The sequence below is a fragment of the Rhynchophorus ferrugineus genome, unplaced genomic scaffold, assembly GCF_030347505.1.
Source record: "Rhynchophorus ferrugineus isolate W39M unplaced genomic scaffold, kcgeb_rfMv2 rfM4, whole genome shotgun sequence".
Taxonomy (NCBI): domain Eukaryota; kingdom Metazoa; phylum Arthropoda; class Insecta; order Coleoptera; family Curculionidae; genus Rhynchophorus; species Rhynchophorus ferrugineus.
Window position 1 is genome coordinate 37,040,038 of NW_027472583.1, and position 18,967 is coordinate 37,059,004.

The 18,967-nt window shown below is 33.9% G+C and overlaps 1 protein-coding gene and 1 long non-coding RNA gene across 3 annotated transcripts in view; both read right to left on the bottom strand.

The window, feature by feature from the left end:
- Positions 1-18,967, bottom strand: part of LOC143195027 (putative JmjC domain-containing histone demethylation protein 2C) — a 549,561-nt gene that overhangs the window by 304,465 nt on the left and 226,129 nt on the right. For both annotated transcript variants that reach the window (XM_076401869.1, XM_076401868.1), the window contains exon 7: positions 2,529-2,649. In XM_076401869.1, the coding sequence (XP_076257984.1) occupies positions 2,529-2,649 (121 nt within the window). The remainder of the gene's footprint in view (positions 1-2,528; positions 2,650-18,967) is intronic.
- On the bottom strand, positions 14,337-14,813 carry LOC143195061 (uncharacterized). The gene is made up of 2 exons (XR_013005452.1): positions 14,563-14,813; positions 14,337-14,507 (listed from the first exon to the last, which is right to left on the bottom strand). It is a non-coding gene; the product is annotated as an uncharacterized LOC143195061 (long non-coding RNA).

Sequence of the window (18,967 nt, forward strand, 5' to 3'; positions counted from 1 at the left end):
AATCCTCGAAATTAAATAAAAATAACAATTTCGTTTTTTCTTTGATGTATCCCCCGTCGTTCAGAAATCAAATAGAAAGAATAGTTTAAAATGAATAATTTAAAATGAATAACTAATTAGAATTTTTATATCTTTATTCTCAGGAGGTAAAAAATAAACTTAATTTTAGCTTAGCTAGATAACAGTTAACTACAGTTGTTAATCATATTATGTTTATATAGATTGATAAATCTTAAGTTTTGTCACAAATTAAATTTCTGAACGCAACCATAATATTTGACATTTGACAACCAACTACAATTTTTTTTGGTCACAAATTAAATTTCTAACCGCTACATTTGACATTTGAAAACCAACTAATATGTCGATCCATCTTCTATGTCTATCGATACTTCAAACAAAGAGCGTACCCTTCTATCTTTTTGAGTGACGATTACCGCTACGTGCCCAAGAATTTTCTTAACTTCGGTGATCCTATGTGATAGTGACATTTCAAATTATGTGCTTTTTTTGGTTGATTTTTTGTGGTAGTGACACTTTACTGCTAAGTGAGCTAGAACTTTTCTCACTTTGATTAATTACAATTTACGGTACCGAGGATAAGAAGACCTGACTTAGGAATCAAATGTGCGAAGAGCTACCTCACGTGCTAACCGCACTGATGACCAGAGAGAGACCGATCAACAAAATAGTCGTATTGCTATGTCAGAATTGCGTTCTCTAGAAAGTGACAATGAAGTAGATAAGCTTAGAATGCAACGAGTTCGTGCACATCAAACACAACAACAACGAGCACGATGATTCCACAGACACAGTGCTCCTGTGATCCTGGAACGAGCTGCATTCCACTATGATGCGGCAATAGATTATTGTGCCAACAAATCGGTAACAATAGGGGAAATGACAATAAATTGTAAATATTGCAAGGCATTAAAATTCAGTGGTGAATCTACTGGATTATGTTGTGCTGGAGGCAAAGTAAAATTGCCACAATTGGTCCCACCACCAGATTCTTTACGCTCTTTAGTTTCTTGGGTTGGAAATGATCCTAAGCACTTCTTGGCCAACATTCAGAAATATAACAGCTGTTTCCAGATGACATCATTTGGCACTACACATATTCTACAGGACAATTTCAAGCCCACTTTCAAGGTATACCATAAAATTTTATCTTATTTACTATGTATCTTCATATCTTTGTTACTTTTAATGTACAATAAAGTATTATATTTTATAATACTTGATTGTATATATACTTATCTATAATATTCAAGTTTGTATTAAAATATATATCAGAAATAATTATTGGACAAATCTTTAAAAATTACTGATACAAGGAGAAATTTATCACTTACTGGGGGCACTGTTACCACTACCAGATGCAGATCAATTTTTACAAATTTACTTTATGGGCAATTCAGATGCGGAAGTTGATAAGCGTTGTGTTCTAATACAACGGTGAAGAGAACCATTGTCCAAGAATTACAAATATTTCTTCATCAGAACAATAATTTAGTAAAAATGTTCAAAATAGCATTGGATCCGATGCCATCTGACAGCCATAATATTCTCATTCGAGTTGATCGAGCACCTGCCGGTGAACACACAAGTATGTTTAATTCGCCCACCATTGACGAAGTGGCTGATGTCATTGTGGAAGAAAATTTACAATCTAGAGATATTGTGCTTCATAGTCGGAGTAATGATTGAAAACGTGTATCTGAAACACACAGGACTTATGATGCTTTACAATATCCTCTGATATTCTGGCAGGGGAAAGATGGATACCATTTTAATATAAAAATGGTAAATCAAGTAACAGGTAACTAGATTGAACAAGGTTAAATAATATTTTTATATTCAATTCATCTAGGTAACAACTAAAAAAATATTATTTTTCATTGCAGGTGCTGAAACCAACAAAAAAGTTAGTGTTATGAATTTCTATTCACACAGACTCATGATCCATGAAGGTGAAGTAAATCATATTTTGATGTGTCGACGACTTTTTCATCAGTTTGCAGTTGAGATGTCTGTTAAAATTGAGACTGAGCGATTGACATACATCCGTTTGAACCAACACCAGCTTCGATCAGAGGAATACATTCATCTCCGTGATGTTATAAATGCAGATGCCAATATGAATAATGTGGGAAGAATGACAATTTTGCCAGCCACTTACATAGGAAGCCCGCGACACATGCACGAATATGCTCAGGATGCTATGTCATTATGCTATGGCATTATGGCATTGTGTTCGTGCGTCGGTTAATAGCTTATCAGAAAGCTTTAAATTGAATAACAAACTGTATCATAACTGTGTGTGTCTGTAAATATCTAATTGAAACCTTATAAATAGCAGTATTTCAGGAAAACTCTGTTTTTAATCTGTTTATATATAAATATATAAATGTGCAAAACTATAAAACAATATAAACTAAAAAAATATATAGACGCCAGTTGCTAGATGATAACGTCGATTTAATAAATAATTTAGTCTAATTTTAACAAATGTTGGAAAAACTTACCTTTATCTGGAGGTTCTGGCGGATTTCCACTTTCTATTATAGTGGATCTCCCTTGGCGTGGTCTCCTGCTCACGTTACTTTGACAGTTATTCACCCCACTTAAACCTCGAATTAAACGATTCTGAAAGAATTAAAAAGACATTTTTAGATATTTGTTCTACGAATTGATATATTTTCAAGTCCACACTTTCCATATATATTCACTTATGAAAATATTGGGTTAGCTCTAATTATTGTTACTTTTATTTAAGTCGTCTTAAGTTGGCGTACATTTTCAAAGGTGATACACTGATTATGGCGACCCTCTAACTTTTCGATACCATTTTTGTAGTACGATTTGTCCTTTGTTTCAAAATAGGCCTCAGTTTTGGCGAACACCGCTTCATTCGACGAAAATTTCTTCCCAGCGAGCATTCTTTTGAAATCTGAGAACAGGCAATACTCTCTGGAGGCCAGATCTGGAGAATACGATGGATGAGGAACCAACTCGAAGCCCAATTCATGGATTTTTGCCATCGTTTTCACTGACTTGTGATACGGTGCATTGTCTTGATGAAGCAGCACTTTCTTTTTCTTCCACTGCAGACTTTTTTTAGCAATTTCGTCCTTCAAACAGTCCAATAACGCTATGTAATAGTCGCTGCTGGTGGTCCTTCCTTTTTCAAAGTAATCAATGAAAATCATTCCATGCGTATCTCAAAATACAGACGCCATAACCTTGCCAGCCGACTGTTGAGTTTTCCCACGCTTTAGGGCGGATTCATCGTGTGCAGTCCACTCGGATGACTGTCAATTGGACTTCGGAGTGAAATGATGGAACGATGTTTCATCCATTGTCACATATCGACGGAAAAACTCGAGTTTATTACGCATCTTCAACTCGTCGATGTTTTTGGTCAAAAGTGAGATCGTGCGGCTTCCACTTTGCGCAGAGCTTTCTCACACTCAAATATTCGTGAATTATATGATGTACACGTTCAGTTGATATCTTTAGAGTAGCTGCTATTTCAATGAATTTCAATTTACGGTCACTCAAAATCATTTTGTGGATTTTTGCTAATTTTTGATGTTTTCATCGCTAACAACCTCTTATGGGCGTCCACTGCGTTCACCGTCTTCGGTGCTCATTTCCCCATGTCTAAACTAAGCATACCTATCCTTGATGGTTGATTTTCCTGGGGCAGTGTCTGAAAACTCAGCATCAAGCCAAGTTTTTGCTTCAACTGTATTTTTTCCTTTTACGAAACAATATTTTATCAACACGCGAAATTCCTTTTTATCAATTTTTTTACAATAACAAAAGTTGCTTCAGTCAAAATGCTATAATTCATAAACTAATGATCCGTCAGCTACAGTGCAGAATATAAAGGTAAAAAATGTAAAGGTTTTTTAAAGGTGTTAATGTTAGCCGTCAAAATTTTAACAAATCATTTTCAACGACATTTCATTCTCAAATAGGAATCAAAATATGCCAAAATTTCACCCCGAAAAAACAGCAGATTTCAAAACAAACAATAATAGAGAAGAAAATTATTCTTGTTATGTTGTAAGTAGTCAATTGATTAATGAGCTTTGTCCATCCAGAATAGTATAGTAGCAAAAACTATAGTAACCGGTAATAATGAGTTATGTATTTTAATCATGATATGTTCTGGTAATGATTTAATTTTTATTTTATAGGTGAGATGTAGTTAGAATCTGTTGAGAGTGAAAGTTGAAGAACATGAAATTAGAATAGGAGTAGAAAAAATTAGACGGGATTGTGCTAGGAAGCAAGAATAGTGGAGACTGAAAAAATTAAATTTTAGACTAGTAAATGTACAATATGTCAGCCAAAAGGTCGGGGTAGTCAATTCGTTAATGGTGTTTGTCGATCATAACTAGCTAATAGCTAGATATTGGCTGGATTTGATCTAAACGATGTAAATAATTGTATACACACATACGCCAAACTCGAATTATTATCTGTTTCCCACGCACCAAATCCGAAATTATTTGCCAAGTCTACAATTTATGCTGCTTAAGTTAAATAGGCGCTCTGGGAGAATGTCAACCATTCATACCAATATGCTATCGTTGGTGCAGCAGGACCTCAAATTTTCATCTTTAACTCGATAGACATGCCCAAGCCATTGTAAACTGCATCGCTGAGAAACATGTAAAATTCGCCATAAGCACCGAATTTGAAATGCCTCAAGTTTTCAGATGTCAGACGGTAACAATGTCCAAGTCTCAAAAAAGGCGAATTTTAATCTTTATTGTAATACTTATCTTCGTCTTGTATTCCTATCTTCCACACGCACCATCATCTTAGAAAAACAAAAGCTCCCGCTCCTATAGCTTGTCCGATTCGGTTTGTTACTTCAGTTATAGATGCTACTTTCTTCTTCTGTATTGCTGATCCTAAGTAATTAAACTCCTGCACATACTCCAACTTAATATACTCATACAATATTTTCGCAGTTTCTTTATTCATTCGAAGAATACAAATACTAATCAATTGATCTTTATATCAGTATTTAAAATCTTTTGCATTATTGCATCCACTACTGTGTTGAAAAGCAGTAGAGAGACGACATATATTTATTTGGCGTTTTATTTTGTAGTCGCACACAGCAAATAAAACCGTTGCAAGATTCCTGAATACGTTTAATACTTTTTGGGGGAACATTTCCTGGTTTGAAAACTGTCAAAGTGACAAATAGTCTGTATACACTGGTCGAAAGTACTAAGGCTGTATAATCGAAAGCAGAGCGAAAATTGATAAAAAGATAATAGCACACTTTCCATATTCAATGGTTCGTCTATAAACTAGTAAAGTGCGAAAATCTTATCTACATAACTGAGATTCGGCTTAAATCCTCGATGCTCTTCTTGATTTGTCTCCTCACGAGCTCTCTGGAGCCTCATTCGTATGATTTTCGTAAATATTGTCCCGACAATTGATAGGATATCTCGATGGTTTTTACATGGTTTACTATTCCTTCTCGGTATGGTGCTCTTACGCTAATTTGGCGCTTGCGTAGCGAGAGCGAGACTGTACATATAGCCCTGATATATGTTTTAGTACTTGTGGTGTTTATATAACAATAACACCAGAACAGGGTGTAGACTCAAAATAATCAAACCATTTGATCTTGAGTTATGTAGTGCGGTGTATTTAACAGAAAAATGAGCGGTGTTAATAAATAAATATTATACTAGACTCTAAGTTGGGACCAATCAGTCCTCCTAGATACATCCTAAAATTAATTATTAGCTAATAATAGCTATCGTAAAGACAAATTGTAGGTTAGCCAGAAACGACTAAAATAATATAATAATTTAAATATATATATATATATATATATATATATATATATATATATATATATATATATATATATATATATATATATATATATATAATAAGCTAATAAGCGTTGCATGGTATAAATATCTATACACTGTATAAATCTGTAATACTAAATGCAAAGTCATTTAACAATTGATTACATTTACATATCTGATCAAAATACATGAAATACATAAGCGTTTAATATATTAAATTCTAGAAAGTACAGAATACCAGTGTCATAATTGAAAAATAGAAATCAAAACAGAAAGTTTTAACTATATGTAATACGACCCTGTTTACGTCGAGAGGTCGTCTGCAGGCAGATCGAAGTCCCCAGGGGCACTGAGAGATGTAGAATGAAAGGAGAATGACAAATGTCCAATAATAACATTCCTTTGAGGGTTGAGACGCTTGTCGGAATATCGTTGTCTTTTTCGACATTGTTCGACAGAAATGTTAAGGTAGTGTATTTTTAGCATAATGATGTAAATGTGCTGATGACAATATAACTCTCTTAAACAATTACTAATAGAAATTAACTTATATTAGATTCGCTTAGTATACTCTGAAGTTCCATATTAATTTATTACTACTGTTTTGTTTTACTCGAATCAATTCGCAAGCAAGATCAGGGCGGGATAAATTCTTCAGTGTGTATTCATCAAATTAAAATTAAATTAGATTACTTAAGTTAAGAGTTACACTTATACACTATGCAAGTTCGTGTAGTTGGACTAGTTTTAACCCTCGAATTTCCAGCGCGCTGTTTCTGCACGTTGCTGTGATTTAATAACATTTTTTCATGCTTCACGTAATAACTTCGTACATTTGTTAATTTCGATGAGTCTCATAGGTACAAATATGCTTGATTTTTGACTGTATCTTTATTGGTGGTTGAGAATATATTCCAACTAACCAACAAACTGTTTAATTTTGAGTATGATGTGTTTATCTTTTTGTCTAAATGGATGGAAACATTTAACCTACCATCAAAATAGATGCCGACATATTTCGCTTATTCTGCGTAAGGCATTGGACATGCAAATAGCCTTCCAACACACAATTCACATGGACAGATTTCGAGCTATTCCGGCTGTATTTTAGAGTTTCTAGTTCCATTTGAGTACCTGTACTTTTTATACACTTCTATGCAGAGATATGTCTTTTATCATACTTTGCAAAGTACTCTCTCTTTTTTTGTTACAGAAATTAAATGCTGACAATGTCCGTTCATGTTAAACGTAAAATTTTCTTTCAAAATTATACGACCCAATTGACGCCCAGAAATTTTGTAGGACAGTAATTTTTCTTCCTTTTCTTAAAGCGCTTATTTATAATGATATATTACGTTTTATAGGCGTTTAATGGCCTGTACTGATGATTTGATTTGGGGATTTCGACTGTACAACATCAAGTACCACAGCTTGCCGTGTCATCAATTACGAATTAAATTTAATCTAACCAAAAAATTTTGGTTATATTCTTTGAAAATATCGAAATATTGAAAGAGTGTTAAATTTTTGGCGTCTTTGTTTAATTTGGAGAATAATAGATTTAATTTTTAAATCATACGAAAATATGTCGATCAAAGAAAACAGTACTTTCTTTATAGTAAGGAAAAAAACAATTCTCCCAATATTGAAAAAAGAAGACAGTAAATATTGGAAAATCTATAGAGGAATAAGTGTCTTATTAATTGTCGGAAAATTGTTTATTTAAATTATTACAAATGTTACTGCAAAGAACAAACAAGTCGAGAAGAGCAGGAAGGATTTAAACCAAATCGCCGTTGTCTATGCAAAATTTTCAAACCCCGCTAGCTTACGGAGAAACGTTTTGTATATGGGCTGCGATTGTTATTTTTATTGGATTTCACTCTGCTTTCCACTGTATACACTATTAGCTAACCTGGGCAACTTCTTGATTCTTCTTAAGGCATCTGAGGATGGTTCTACCAGCTGCGAAAATATTTGTCAAATTCATTGATACAACCGGATGGTTAGCCACGGAGGTGGTCTTTCTCAACAACTTTTCAACATGGTATTTGATGCAATGATGTGTAAAGTCGGCTTGGTTGACGCAGTGGTAAAGGCGACAGGACAGTTATTGCTACTGCGATGGTCGCTAATTCGACCTGCTGGGGCATGGTCGTAAACTTATGTTTGTGATCATAGGTCTTTTTAGGTCATTTAGGTCTTGATGTAATGCTTAAGGTAAATCCCGCATGTTTCTCTCCAATATTACATTAGAAATGAAATCACCTTGTTAAGATGCGACAATCAGTGCATTATTGAGGGACAAATACGTAGGTAGCAGCTACTTAGGTTGCAATGGTTTTGGGCATGTCTGTAAAATGAAAGGTCAAACTTGTGAGGTGAAATTTACGTTCTATATGTAAGACTCCGAAAAAGACTGTCAGAAAATACTTAATGCATTATAATGAATATTTTCATTTTATTTGCTAAGAAATAAAAGTATGTCTTACAAGTAAGACATGGATCAAAATCACAGAACCTTAAGAATTGCAGAATCACAGAATTACGACCTGAAAAATAAGATACTAATATTGTCGCAAGCCAGAATGGTTGTGGCCAAATCGCTAACAAAGGCGAGATTTGGTGAAGAATAGTGAATGTTCGGCGGTACCAACGTGGTAAGCAGCGTGTTGGTTGAGAAGTAGACAAATAGCCCGAAGTGCCGGCTATGGATTGATGATCATTCTTAAATAGGGATATTATAGAGGTTAAATAGAGGATCGGCCCCAAATTAAAATTGACTATTTTTCTTTGCTTTTATAGACCAAACGTTTCCATTGAGATTCATTTGTTACAAAATAAATCAGTTTGGTATTCCCCGAATTTTAGGCAACAGTATAGCTATACTAAGGCATATTTGCTTAACAGTAAGGTCATATCTAAAAATAAACCCACTAACAAGTACATCAATATAATTTGAAAATATGATAACACATCTAAGTGTGCGATAACACGTGAAACAACTCTTGAACTTATCATAAAAAAACCAAAAGTACTAATAAATTCTAGAAAATCTAAAACGTATATTATTACCGTTTGTTCATCTTTACTGGCATTATTTAAACCACAGTGTGATTTAATTAATTTTGTAATTATTATGGTAAACCACAAATGAGTTCTGTTTGTTTATTCAATATTGCCTTACGTCTATCTTCAATATTAAATAGTCGGCCTCGGTTAATTAAGCAATGGTAGATCAATAATAATTATTATCAATTTATTCATTAAAAAAACGCGAAACTCTCATATATCCTCTAAAAATATTGAGCTCCTTCGAATCCAAATATAAAGAGACCAAATATAAGGAATATATAAGAACAGTAAGTACACAAACTATTTTATCGATATAAACATAATTTAATAAAATTATTTTAGAGAAAATTGTCTCTCTGGAAAGTATACATAAAAGAATTAGGGACATGCAGCTTTTTGAGGGATATAAGGCATCGTTTCATATACTCTTACAGGGCATAGGGTTTAAATAGTGTAAAGATAACCCTCATTGTGGTTTAATGGCACTTCCAGACATTACTTTAAAAAGAATTCAATTAAAGGCATAAAATAATATAAGAAATTTGAATATTTCAATATGGTTCATTGTGACACATTTGGCAGGACAGTAATAAAAAAAGTGTAAAGACAATAAAAATTGAAGGAAAAAGTTACAATACAAAAACTGTTTGGATATGTGGAAGAAAGCATTGTCAACCATAACACCTTTTACAGTTAAACATACTACTTCACACTACAGTTAAAGTGACTGAAGAAATCTTTCAGGATATGTGATAAAGCTGTACAATGCTAGAAATTCCTGAGACAGAGTGATGAGAGTGGTAATAACTAAAAGTATGCACATCATTAATTGAATATAATTATAGAAAAAGGTACTGTAGGGCGTGAATGACTTGTGTGCACAGATATGATTGTAATTGTTCAAAATTAAACATAAGCATTAGGTTAGAACATACATTAGTTAGAGGAGAGAATGAAATACTAACTGTTTTGTAGATATGGTAAGGCATTAGACAGAATTCAGTGATTAATTTTATCAAGAATGATGTACACAGGTAGTAGCAGAAGAAATAAAAATACAGTGATACACTCTACCTCATGGATATTGTGGAAAAGAGTTAAATGTAAACCAAACAAATCTAACCTTCAAACTATTATACCTGTGTCCTTAATTGTAGTTTTAAGCCCTTCGATAATATATGCATTAGATGTACTATAATGTTAAAATGAATTATATTTGATAACATTTTTGTTCAATTATTTTATTTAGATTAGAATTTTTTTACGTCAAAGCCAAACTGAAGTAAAAGCAGCGTTACTGTTCGCTTATTTCGGAAACACTGCAATATTTCGACGTCACAAATATCCATGATGCATTATTAAAAAAACTTCGAATCGACTATATAACAGTTCATACGCTTTGGAAAATTGAATAGAGAAGGCTATCTAAAAATAATTTAGAAAAATGGGATTCCATCTAAAGTGAGCTTAATTGGCTGAAGCTTTGTTTCTCAACAAGAGAATAACACTACATATTTGTGGGAATTATGTCAGGAGTTCCAGGAGCAAACACGTGACGAAGAAATTTATATCTTCTCTCCTATCGAATTAGCATGGGTTGAACTTGATCCGAAAATGAAGAATCAATGGCTATGGAACTCAGTACAGTTATGGGAATACAAACAAAGGGACGTTGGACTTCGGATACTTAAGTTATAAGGTATTGCCGAGGCTGAAATTTAACGAAAAATATATCATTTTTTAAAATTTGTACTATATATATTTAAATCATTTTAACAAAATGTTAGTCAGGGGTTTGATTAAGATTTGACCGGAACAAATCATAACATATCTGTTTTATGGAAATTTTTTGTATAATTAACTTATTGATTCCATATTTTTGAACGACAGTGTAGATATTCTCATAAGCTTAAAACTTTCCATTAAACTGTCATTTTGTCAACCATACTTAGTTTGAGCTGTAATCAGACTTGGTACTGCTTGTAAATAGGTGTTTAAAGAGACACGTTTCACATCGTTTATGTTCTGTTTATTATTTTAGTAATTGTTTATGTAAGTTATAAACGCACATTAATTTCTGTAGCTCTCAGAGGTTCCTTGGTAGTAAAAAATTGTTCAGCATATTTTTGAGCTGGAAACATATAATTTTATACAGTTTCTATACCAGAAAGGCATACCAGAAGGTCATTACCGGTTTTTCTAAGAGATATCGCTATCTACATGTGTCATTTTATTCTCCTGACATGTTATATTTTGCGAAAGTTATAGCGCCATAGACCCTGAAAAGGTGCATCTGCTGCACGCATTACTTTTCTTGTTAATCAAAAGAAACAAGCCGATGAAAGTCATCGTTTGCAGGTAGCAGGTTCCGGTGAGTATGCTCTAAACCTAAAAAACACGTGAGGTGTGATTTCGAAACTTCAAAAGTGGTGATTTTAATATGTAAGACAAAGAATGTTCTGGAAGACTGAAAAAATTTGAAGATGCGAAACTTCAAGAGTTCTTTGATGAAGATCCAACCCAAATTCAAAAACTATCGACAGAAGCGTAAAATATGGCCCAAGACACGATTAGTGACCGATTACCAGCAATGGGGTATATCCAAAAGAGAAGAAGATGCGTGTCACATAAATTGAATGGCAGGCAAATGAAAGAAAACACCAATAATGAATTTCCATCCATTTTATTTTTTATAAAAATGGTTCAATTATTATTTGCATAAATTGCATTGCATTAAATCTAAAGTCACATAAATTGAATGGCAGGCAAATGAAAGAAAAACCCGGTAATGAATTTCCATCCATTTTATTTTTCATAAAAATGGTTCAATTAATAATTTAATTTTGTTTTCGATTACAATGGTATTTAACATATTGTTAAGTTTCAATTTATGTGACTTTAGATTTCTTGATATTGTTAAATTATTGTATTATAACTCTGGACTTAAAATTAAAAAAAAAATAAAAAGCCACCAAATACCTAAAATGACCATGCCTACACAGTCCACCTATAAGAGAGAAACTGGACACGCAATAATCAATAAAAAGCGGTTCCATTTGCTAACCATCTAGAAAAATCTTCACACTATACGAACCTGATATTGACTATAATTTTCCGAACTTAGAATGTGAAAATTCACCCCTATAACCAACTTGATGAATGTAACATTTCGTCTAACACATGTCCCAGGTGTTTGGAAGATGGCTGAAATTCTCATGATCCTATATTCTCATATTCCTATAAATGTATTTCCCTGCTACCAGTAATATCTAAGGTATTTGAAAATCTCCTGTTGAAGAACGAAACCGACTATAATGAGAAAAAACCTAATACCTATACACCAGTTCAGGTATATTAACAAACATTCAACAAATGATTGGTTGATAAATGGTTGATGAAAGGTTGATAGAATAACAAATGTAGCTGAAAAATTCTGTGATGATAAAAAGGTATGTATAGTTATATTTTTAGTTGTTAGTTCTTTCTATTCTCATTCTTCATTCGAAGGTCTTCTTTATAAGCTACAGAAAATATTACCGAAATAACGCACTGAATTATCAAAATCTTGCATTATAACTAGAATTTTTAGAGTCAAACAAAAGGAAGCCTCCTCTACAATAAAAAAGCTAAAACAGATGTACTACATGGAAGTATAATAGACCCAATTCTTTAATTACTCTACAATGACATACCACAAATAGAAAATATCACAATGGCTACATTTGCTGATGACACTGCTATTCTTGCTGCCGGAGACAGGGAAGAAGCCATATGAAAATTACAACAGACAACGAAGTAAATCTGTGCATGTGCAGTTCACGTATAATCAGGACGCACAAGCACCAATAACAATAAAGAAGACGAATAACAATAATATACATATCATATCTATATGTCTCCTTAGAGACATAGAGATATGAAAAAGTACAGTGGCAGTCAACAAAATCTACAAATGAGCGAAAGATTGGAAAATTCAACTTAATAGCTCCAAATCTGTCCACGTTAATTTTGCATTGCGGCGAAATAATTAAAACTTAATTATATCACTCAATGGATACCCGATTCCTCAAGCACAATCAGCTAAATAGCTTGGAATCCATCTTGACGGTAGATTAAATAGGAAACATCATCTTGGACAAAAAGCAAAACACATTAGAACCAAAACAAAACAACTATACTGGTTAGTCGGAAGATACTCTCAACTTGATCTAAAATCAAAGAGGTTGATTTATAAGACAATCATAAAGTAAATTTGGACCTATGGGGTGCAAATATGCGGTTGCACTAAAAATTCAAATCAACTAGTCATACAACGCTGTGGAAACAAGATTCTTAGATTGATTACCAATACTTATCACTACGTAACCAACGAAGAATTGCACCATGACCCGGAAATCAAATGGATTTGCGAAGTTATACAAGATTTCGCCTTGAAACACGAAAGAAGATTACTAAATCATAGTAACGTGGAAGAACAACTGCTGGACAGCGCGCAGAATGTTAGAAGATTGAAGCGAACCAAACCATACGAACTTATATAAAGTGTAAACCTTTAGTGTAAACTATAGCTATAAGTTATTGTAATTTTATAATTGAGGAATACATATTGATGTATTTCCTCGCACTCGTCTTGCTTGTGAATTAATCCAAGTACAAATGAAAGGTAGTAATAAATTAATTTATAATTAAGATTGTACTAAGCATATCTAATAAAGAAGTTATATAAAAAATATCTATATGTATCATACATCTATATATATACAAGGAAAAAATTGGAGTGCAACTATAGGAAAAAATATTTTTTTAACCAATTAAACACAATTACTAGAACATAATAATTTACTATTATACAAACAACTGTTGAAACTCATATGGACATAAGGAATTCATTTATGGGGATGTTCTGCGAAAGTAGTATAAATACAAAACGAGTTTTCCAGAACAAAGTCCTGAGAGGTATTGTAGAGAACAGAACTGATTAGTTGACTGGTGTAGACCTTCAGATACCGACTGTCACTCAGGAATTCAATTTCAAAGTAATAAAATTCTTAGATAACACCACAACAGCTCAGACAGACTCAAAATAACTAAACCATTTGATCTTGGGTAGTGTAGTGAGGCGCATTTAATAGAAAACCAGCAGCGTTAATACATTAACTTTATTATTATTAAGATAGGGCCGATGGGTCCTCTTAGATATATACCTAGATTTAAGTTATTATAAAGATAAATTGTAGATTACTCGGCAACGACTAGTAGCAATGTAATAAATAAACTAATATGAACAGAAAATTATTTATTTCATCTTAACATTTGAATTTTCAGTTCATTTTAAGATTTATTTTTAAGCAGATATTTTCATAAGACTTTAAAAGTATCGGGGCCAATGCTGGTAGTAAGTAAGGTAAAAATTAAGCTGATTAAAATTGATTTTCTCTAATCTTGAACTGTTTTAAAACTCGATGATGGTCGATTCATCCACGAGGCACTGATGTTATTCACAGCTATTTGCTTTCTCCCTCCACGCAAACGATGGAGAAGGGGGAGAAATGACTCCAACAATACCCCCCCACCCTTCAACAAGACGTGAACGTCACTGACCAAATAAATTTGCTTAATAGTGACCTACCTTCCAGAGTCAACTGGTCGACGGGTATCAATCCTATGGATCACTACTATTAACACTGTGCTACGAATATACCAGATAGTCTTCGACACTGTCGAACCAGCGTTGTCCTGATTCATATTCACACTAGCCGCGAAATCGGGCAGCGTAATTTCAATAACGACGAAGGATACGCAAAGAGACCGTTCAATTTCGACCGCAACAACAGACCAAATTCCTGAAAAGCGCGAAGCAAAAGGCTCTCGCAATGGCGGCGACTAATAGAATAGGGAAACGCTGAAAATCCGTCGCTGCTGCTGGCTAGCTGCTGTCGTTGCAGAGAACCGGGAACGAGCAAGGCCTTGTTGCCGACAGGGGGAGAAGAGCGCAGGGGCGATGACGGAAAGTGGAACGACGCGAGGAGAGCGGGAGGGGAGGGACCTAACGTCGGAAAGCGTTAGTAAACTGGACCTGTAGTTTCGAGCGTGCGCAATTTTGATAGCGAAACTACTGATCACAAACGACCTCAGAGAAACAAAGAAGGCGTTGAAATTGTCCCCGACCAACCATAGTAAAATACATTTTTTTGGCAAAATTAGTTTTTCTTGTTTAACATAATTCCCTTCAAGGGTAATACACTAATTATTGCGATCCTCCGAATTTCCGATATCATTTTTGTAGTACGATTTGTTCTTTGCTTCAAAATAGGCTACAGTTTCAGCGATCACCTCTCCATTCACCGAAATTTTCTTCCCAGAGAACATTCTTTTGAGATCTGAGAACAGGAAATAGTCGCTGGGGGGCAGATCTGGATAATACGGTGGATGGAAACACAATTCGAAGCCCAATTCATGGATTCTTGCCATCGTTTTCACTGACTTGTGACACGATACATTGTCTTGGTGAAGCAGCACTTTCTTTTTCCCCTAATGCGCCCGGTTTTCGGCAATTTCGTCCTTCAAACGGTCCAATAACGATATGTAATAGTCGCTGTTGATGTCCGTCCTTTTCAAGGTAGTCAATGAAAATTATTCCATGTGCATCACAAAATACAGATACCATAATCTTGCCAGCCGCCTGTTGCGTTTTCCCACGCTGCAGAGCGGGTTCATCGTGTGCAGTCCACTCGGATGACTGTCGATTGGACTTCGGTGTGAAATGATGGAGCCCTATCATCCATTGTCACATTTCGATGCAAAAACTTGGGTTTATTACGCTTGATAATTTTCAAACACTGCTCCAAATCATTAACTCGTCGTCCTTTTTGGTCAAAAGTGAGCTCGCGCGGCACGCACTTTGCACAGAGCTTTCTCATGCCCAAATATTTGTGAATGATATGATGTACACGTTCAGTTGAGATCTTTAGAGTGTCTGCTATTTCATTCAATTTCAATTTTCGTCGGTAACAAACTCTTTTGGGTGTTCACCATCTTCGGTGCTCATTTCACCAAGTCTAAACTTAGCATACCAATACTTGATGATCGATTTTCCTGGAGCAGTGTTCGGAAGCTCGGCATCAAGCTAAGTTTTTGCTTCAACTGTATTTTTTCTCTTCAAAAAACAATATTTTATCAATACGCGAAATTCCTTTTTATCCATTTTTTTTTCACAAAAGTTGTCTCACTCAAAATGCTATAATTCACAAAATAATTATCCGATAGCTGTCAAATTTATACGCGCATCTTTTGAGGTTTAGGGCTAACTAAAAAAACTTATGAATTTAATTCTAGTAGCGCCATTTATATGTCAGGCCGGGGACTTTTCATTTGACCTGTTACATCTGGGTAGGTTTATTATTTGTTAATTGGTTATGGTTATGTTTCTGCTTGCTTGTTAATTTCTTATATATGGTTTTGAACAAGTGATCAAATTTAGAAATAATAATAAATATACCAGTAAGCATCTGTATACTAATTAATAATATATCATTTTCAAATTTATCAAAAACCTAACGAAAAATAAAATATAGATACCAGGATAGGGTCAAGCTCACGAAGAAATAGCGGGATAGCAAGATATTTGAAAAATCACTGAATCAAACGCTTATTTTAAGTGCTTGGAGAAACCCTATTATGTGAAAGGAAAAAACATTAGAAAAGATCCAGAGTAAATGTATCTACTTTAAATCTTATATTTATCAACCCGGATTTATGCAGATTGAACATATTGTACAGTTAATACCTGGCGACTGAATACTTTGAGTGGCGAGTGAAAATAGATACCATCTCAGAAGATCTTACTTAACTTATTTAGCATTTCGGCATGATGGCTATTGACAATTCTTTCGTGTCAATGTTGTCTCTGTCACAAACATAAATCGTGCCATAGATAATTGACCTTCTTTTATCGTCCTCTTATCTGCAATAATATCTTCAATTTTTTCAATTTGAAAAACATATTGAAAAGACTACCATGTTTAATAAACAACTAATTCAAGATTTTTCCAGTCTCAATACATCCACTGCGCTCTTTGGTTTTTATTTGTACTGTAGGTTACGTAAAACAAATTTTATACGCGACTTTAAGTAATCACCATATATATCAAATTTCATAAGACTTCTTAACCATTTGTAAAATTACTTAGAAGTTGATATAAAAAATGGTCAAATAATAATTTAATCCTGTTTTCGGTTATAATGGTATTTAATATATTGTTAAGTTTCAATTTATGTGATTTCTTGATATTTTTAAATATGTTATTATAACTGTAAAAATATACTTGTAGCGACCTTGAGGCATGTCGAATTTTACATCGTGGAATAACGGTCTAAAAATACCCAGAAATGTAATCCCATATGTTGAACACGGGCGGGGTGCTAGCAGCGCCAACTAGAACCCGATAACGAATAACTGGCAAACCCGAGACATTTATCTGGGATGTTATTGTAGGGTATTTCCATTCATTCAGTGCTCAACCATCCTGTGGTTTAGACGTGCCACCAACATCAAAGTTATGGCAAGAGGGCTTCCATCAACAGCTAAAAGTGAGAAAATTATAACAGAACTAAACCAAAATGGGCTTAAATAACAATAACAACGGATAACAAATAAAAATAACAACGGAGAAATTTTAGTCCACAAGACGCTATTACCTCTATTTATGTTAGCCTTTGAACATGATACGGACACAAAAACCATTTTTGTTATTAAAAGAAGTTTAGGGGTCGAAATAAAAATCGAACCTCTAAAAAAATCGAACTTAATACCGCAATGTAAAAGATGCCAATTATATGGACACACACAGAAATTCAGCTAAGATAACCTAGATGTGTAAAATGTTCAGGTAAAAATATCACCACAGAGTGTAGAAAACCCAAAGAAACTAAACCGAAATGTGCTAACTGCAATGAAGCGTTGCTAAAACACTACAAGAGAGGAGAAATAAAGTAGCTCAAGTTAAACCTCAAGAAACAATAAATGAAAAGAAACAACCAAAAAAATATAACAACGTTAATGGTGAAATGACTATGCACAAAGTATCAGTCAAAGTAACCAAGGAGACACCAAGGAAGATGAAGCAACCACCAACGAATTGCTACTTAAACTAATAGGAAAGCTTTACAGACAAAAAAAAATGATCCAACAAAGCAGAACACCGGAAAATAAAAATAGTTTAAACAATATAACCCAAAGACTGAAAAGAGAAATACTGGAAATAAAAAACAAAACCATAAATGACTATCTCAGAAATTTAACACATGATAAAGAAACTGATTACTCACTCTGGAAAGCCACAAAATATCTGAAGTACTCAAGTCTACACAGTCCACCCATAAGAGACCTATGTGGGAATTGGGCACGTGACAATCGGCAAAAAGCAGAAGCATTTGCTGAATATCTAGAAAAAACTTTCCAACCAAACGAAACTAATACTGAACATAAGTTGCCAGACATGGAAGCTGAAAATTCAATGATTGAATTAGTCACGCCGAAAGAGTTAACCAAAGCTATTAAAACTGACATTAAATCCAGGAAATTACCAGGCTACGATTTAGTAACAGGAGAATTACTGCAAAAACTACCAAGAAAGGGAATTATAAAACTCACCAACTTGATCAATACAACATTTAGATTAAAACATGTCCCAGACATTTGGAAGATGGCGGAAATTATAATGCTCTCAAAACCTGGGAAGTCACCAAACGAAATAAAATCCTATAGACCTATATCACTGCTGCCAGTAATATCGAAGGTTTTTGAAAAGCTCCTGTTGAGAAGAATAAAACCGATCATAGAGAGAAAAACCTCATACCAACACACCAGTTTGGGTTTATTAACAAACACTCAACAATTGACCAGGTCTACAGAATAACAGATGTTATTGAAAAAGCCTATGAAAGTCAAAAAGTATGCTCAGCTATATTCTTAGATGTAGCATAAGCCTTTGATAAGGTTTGACATGAAGGCCTTGTTCATAAACTATAGAAAA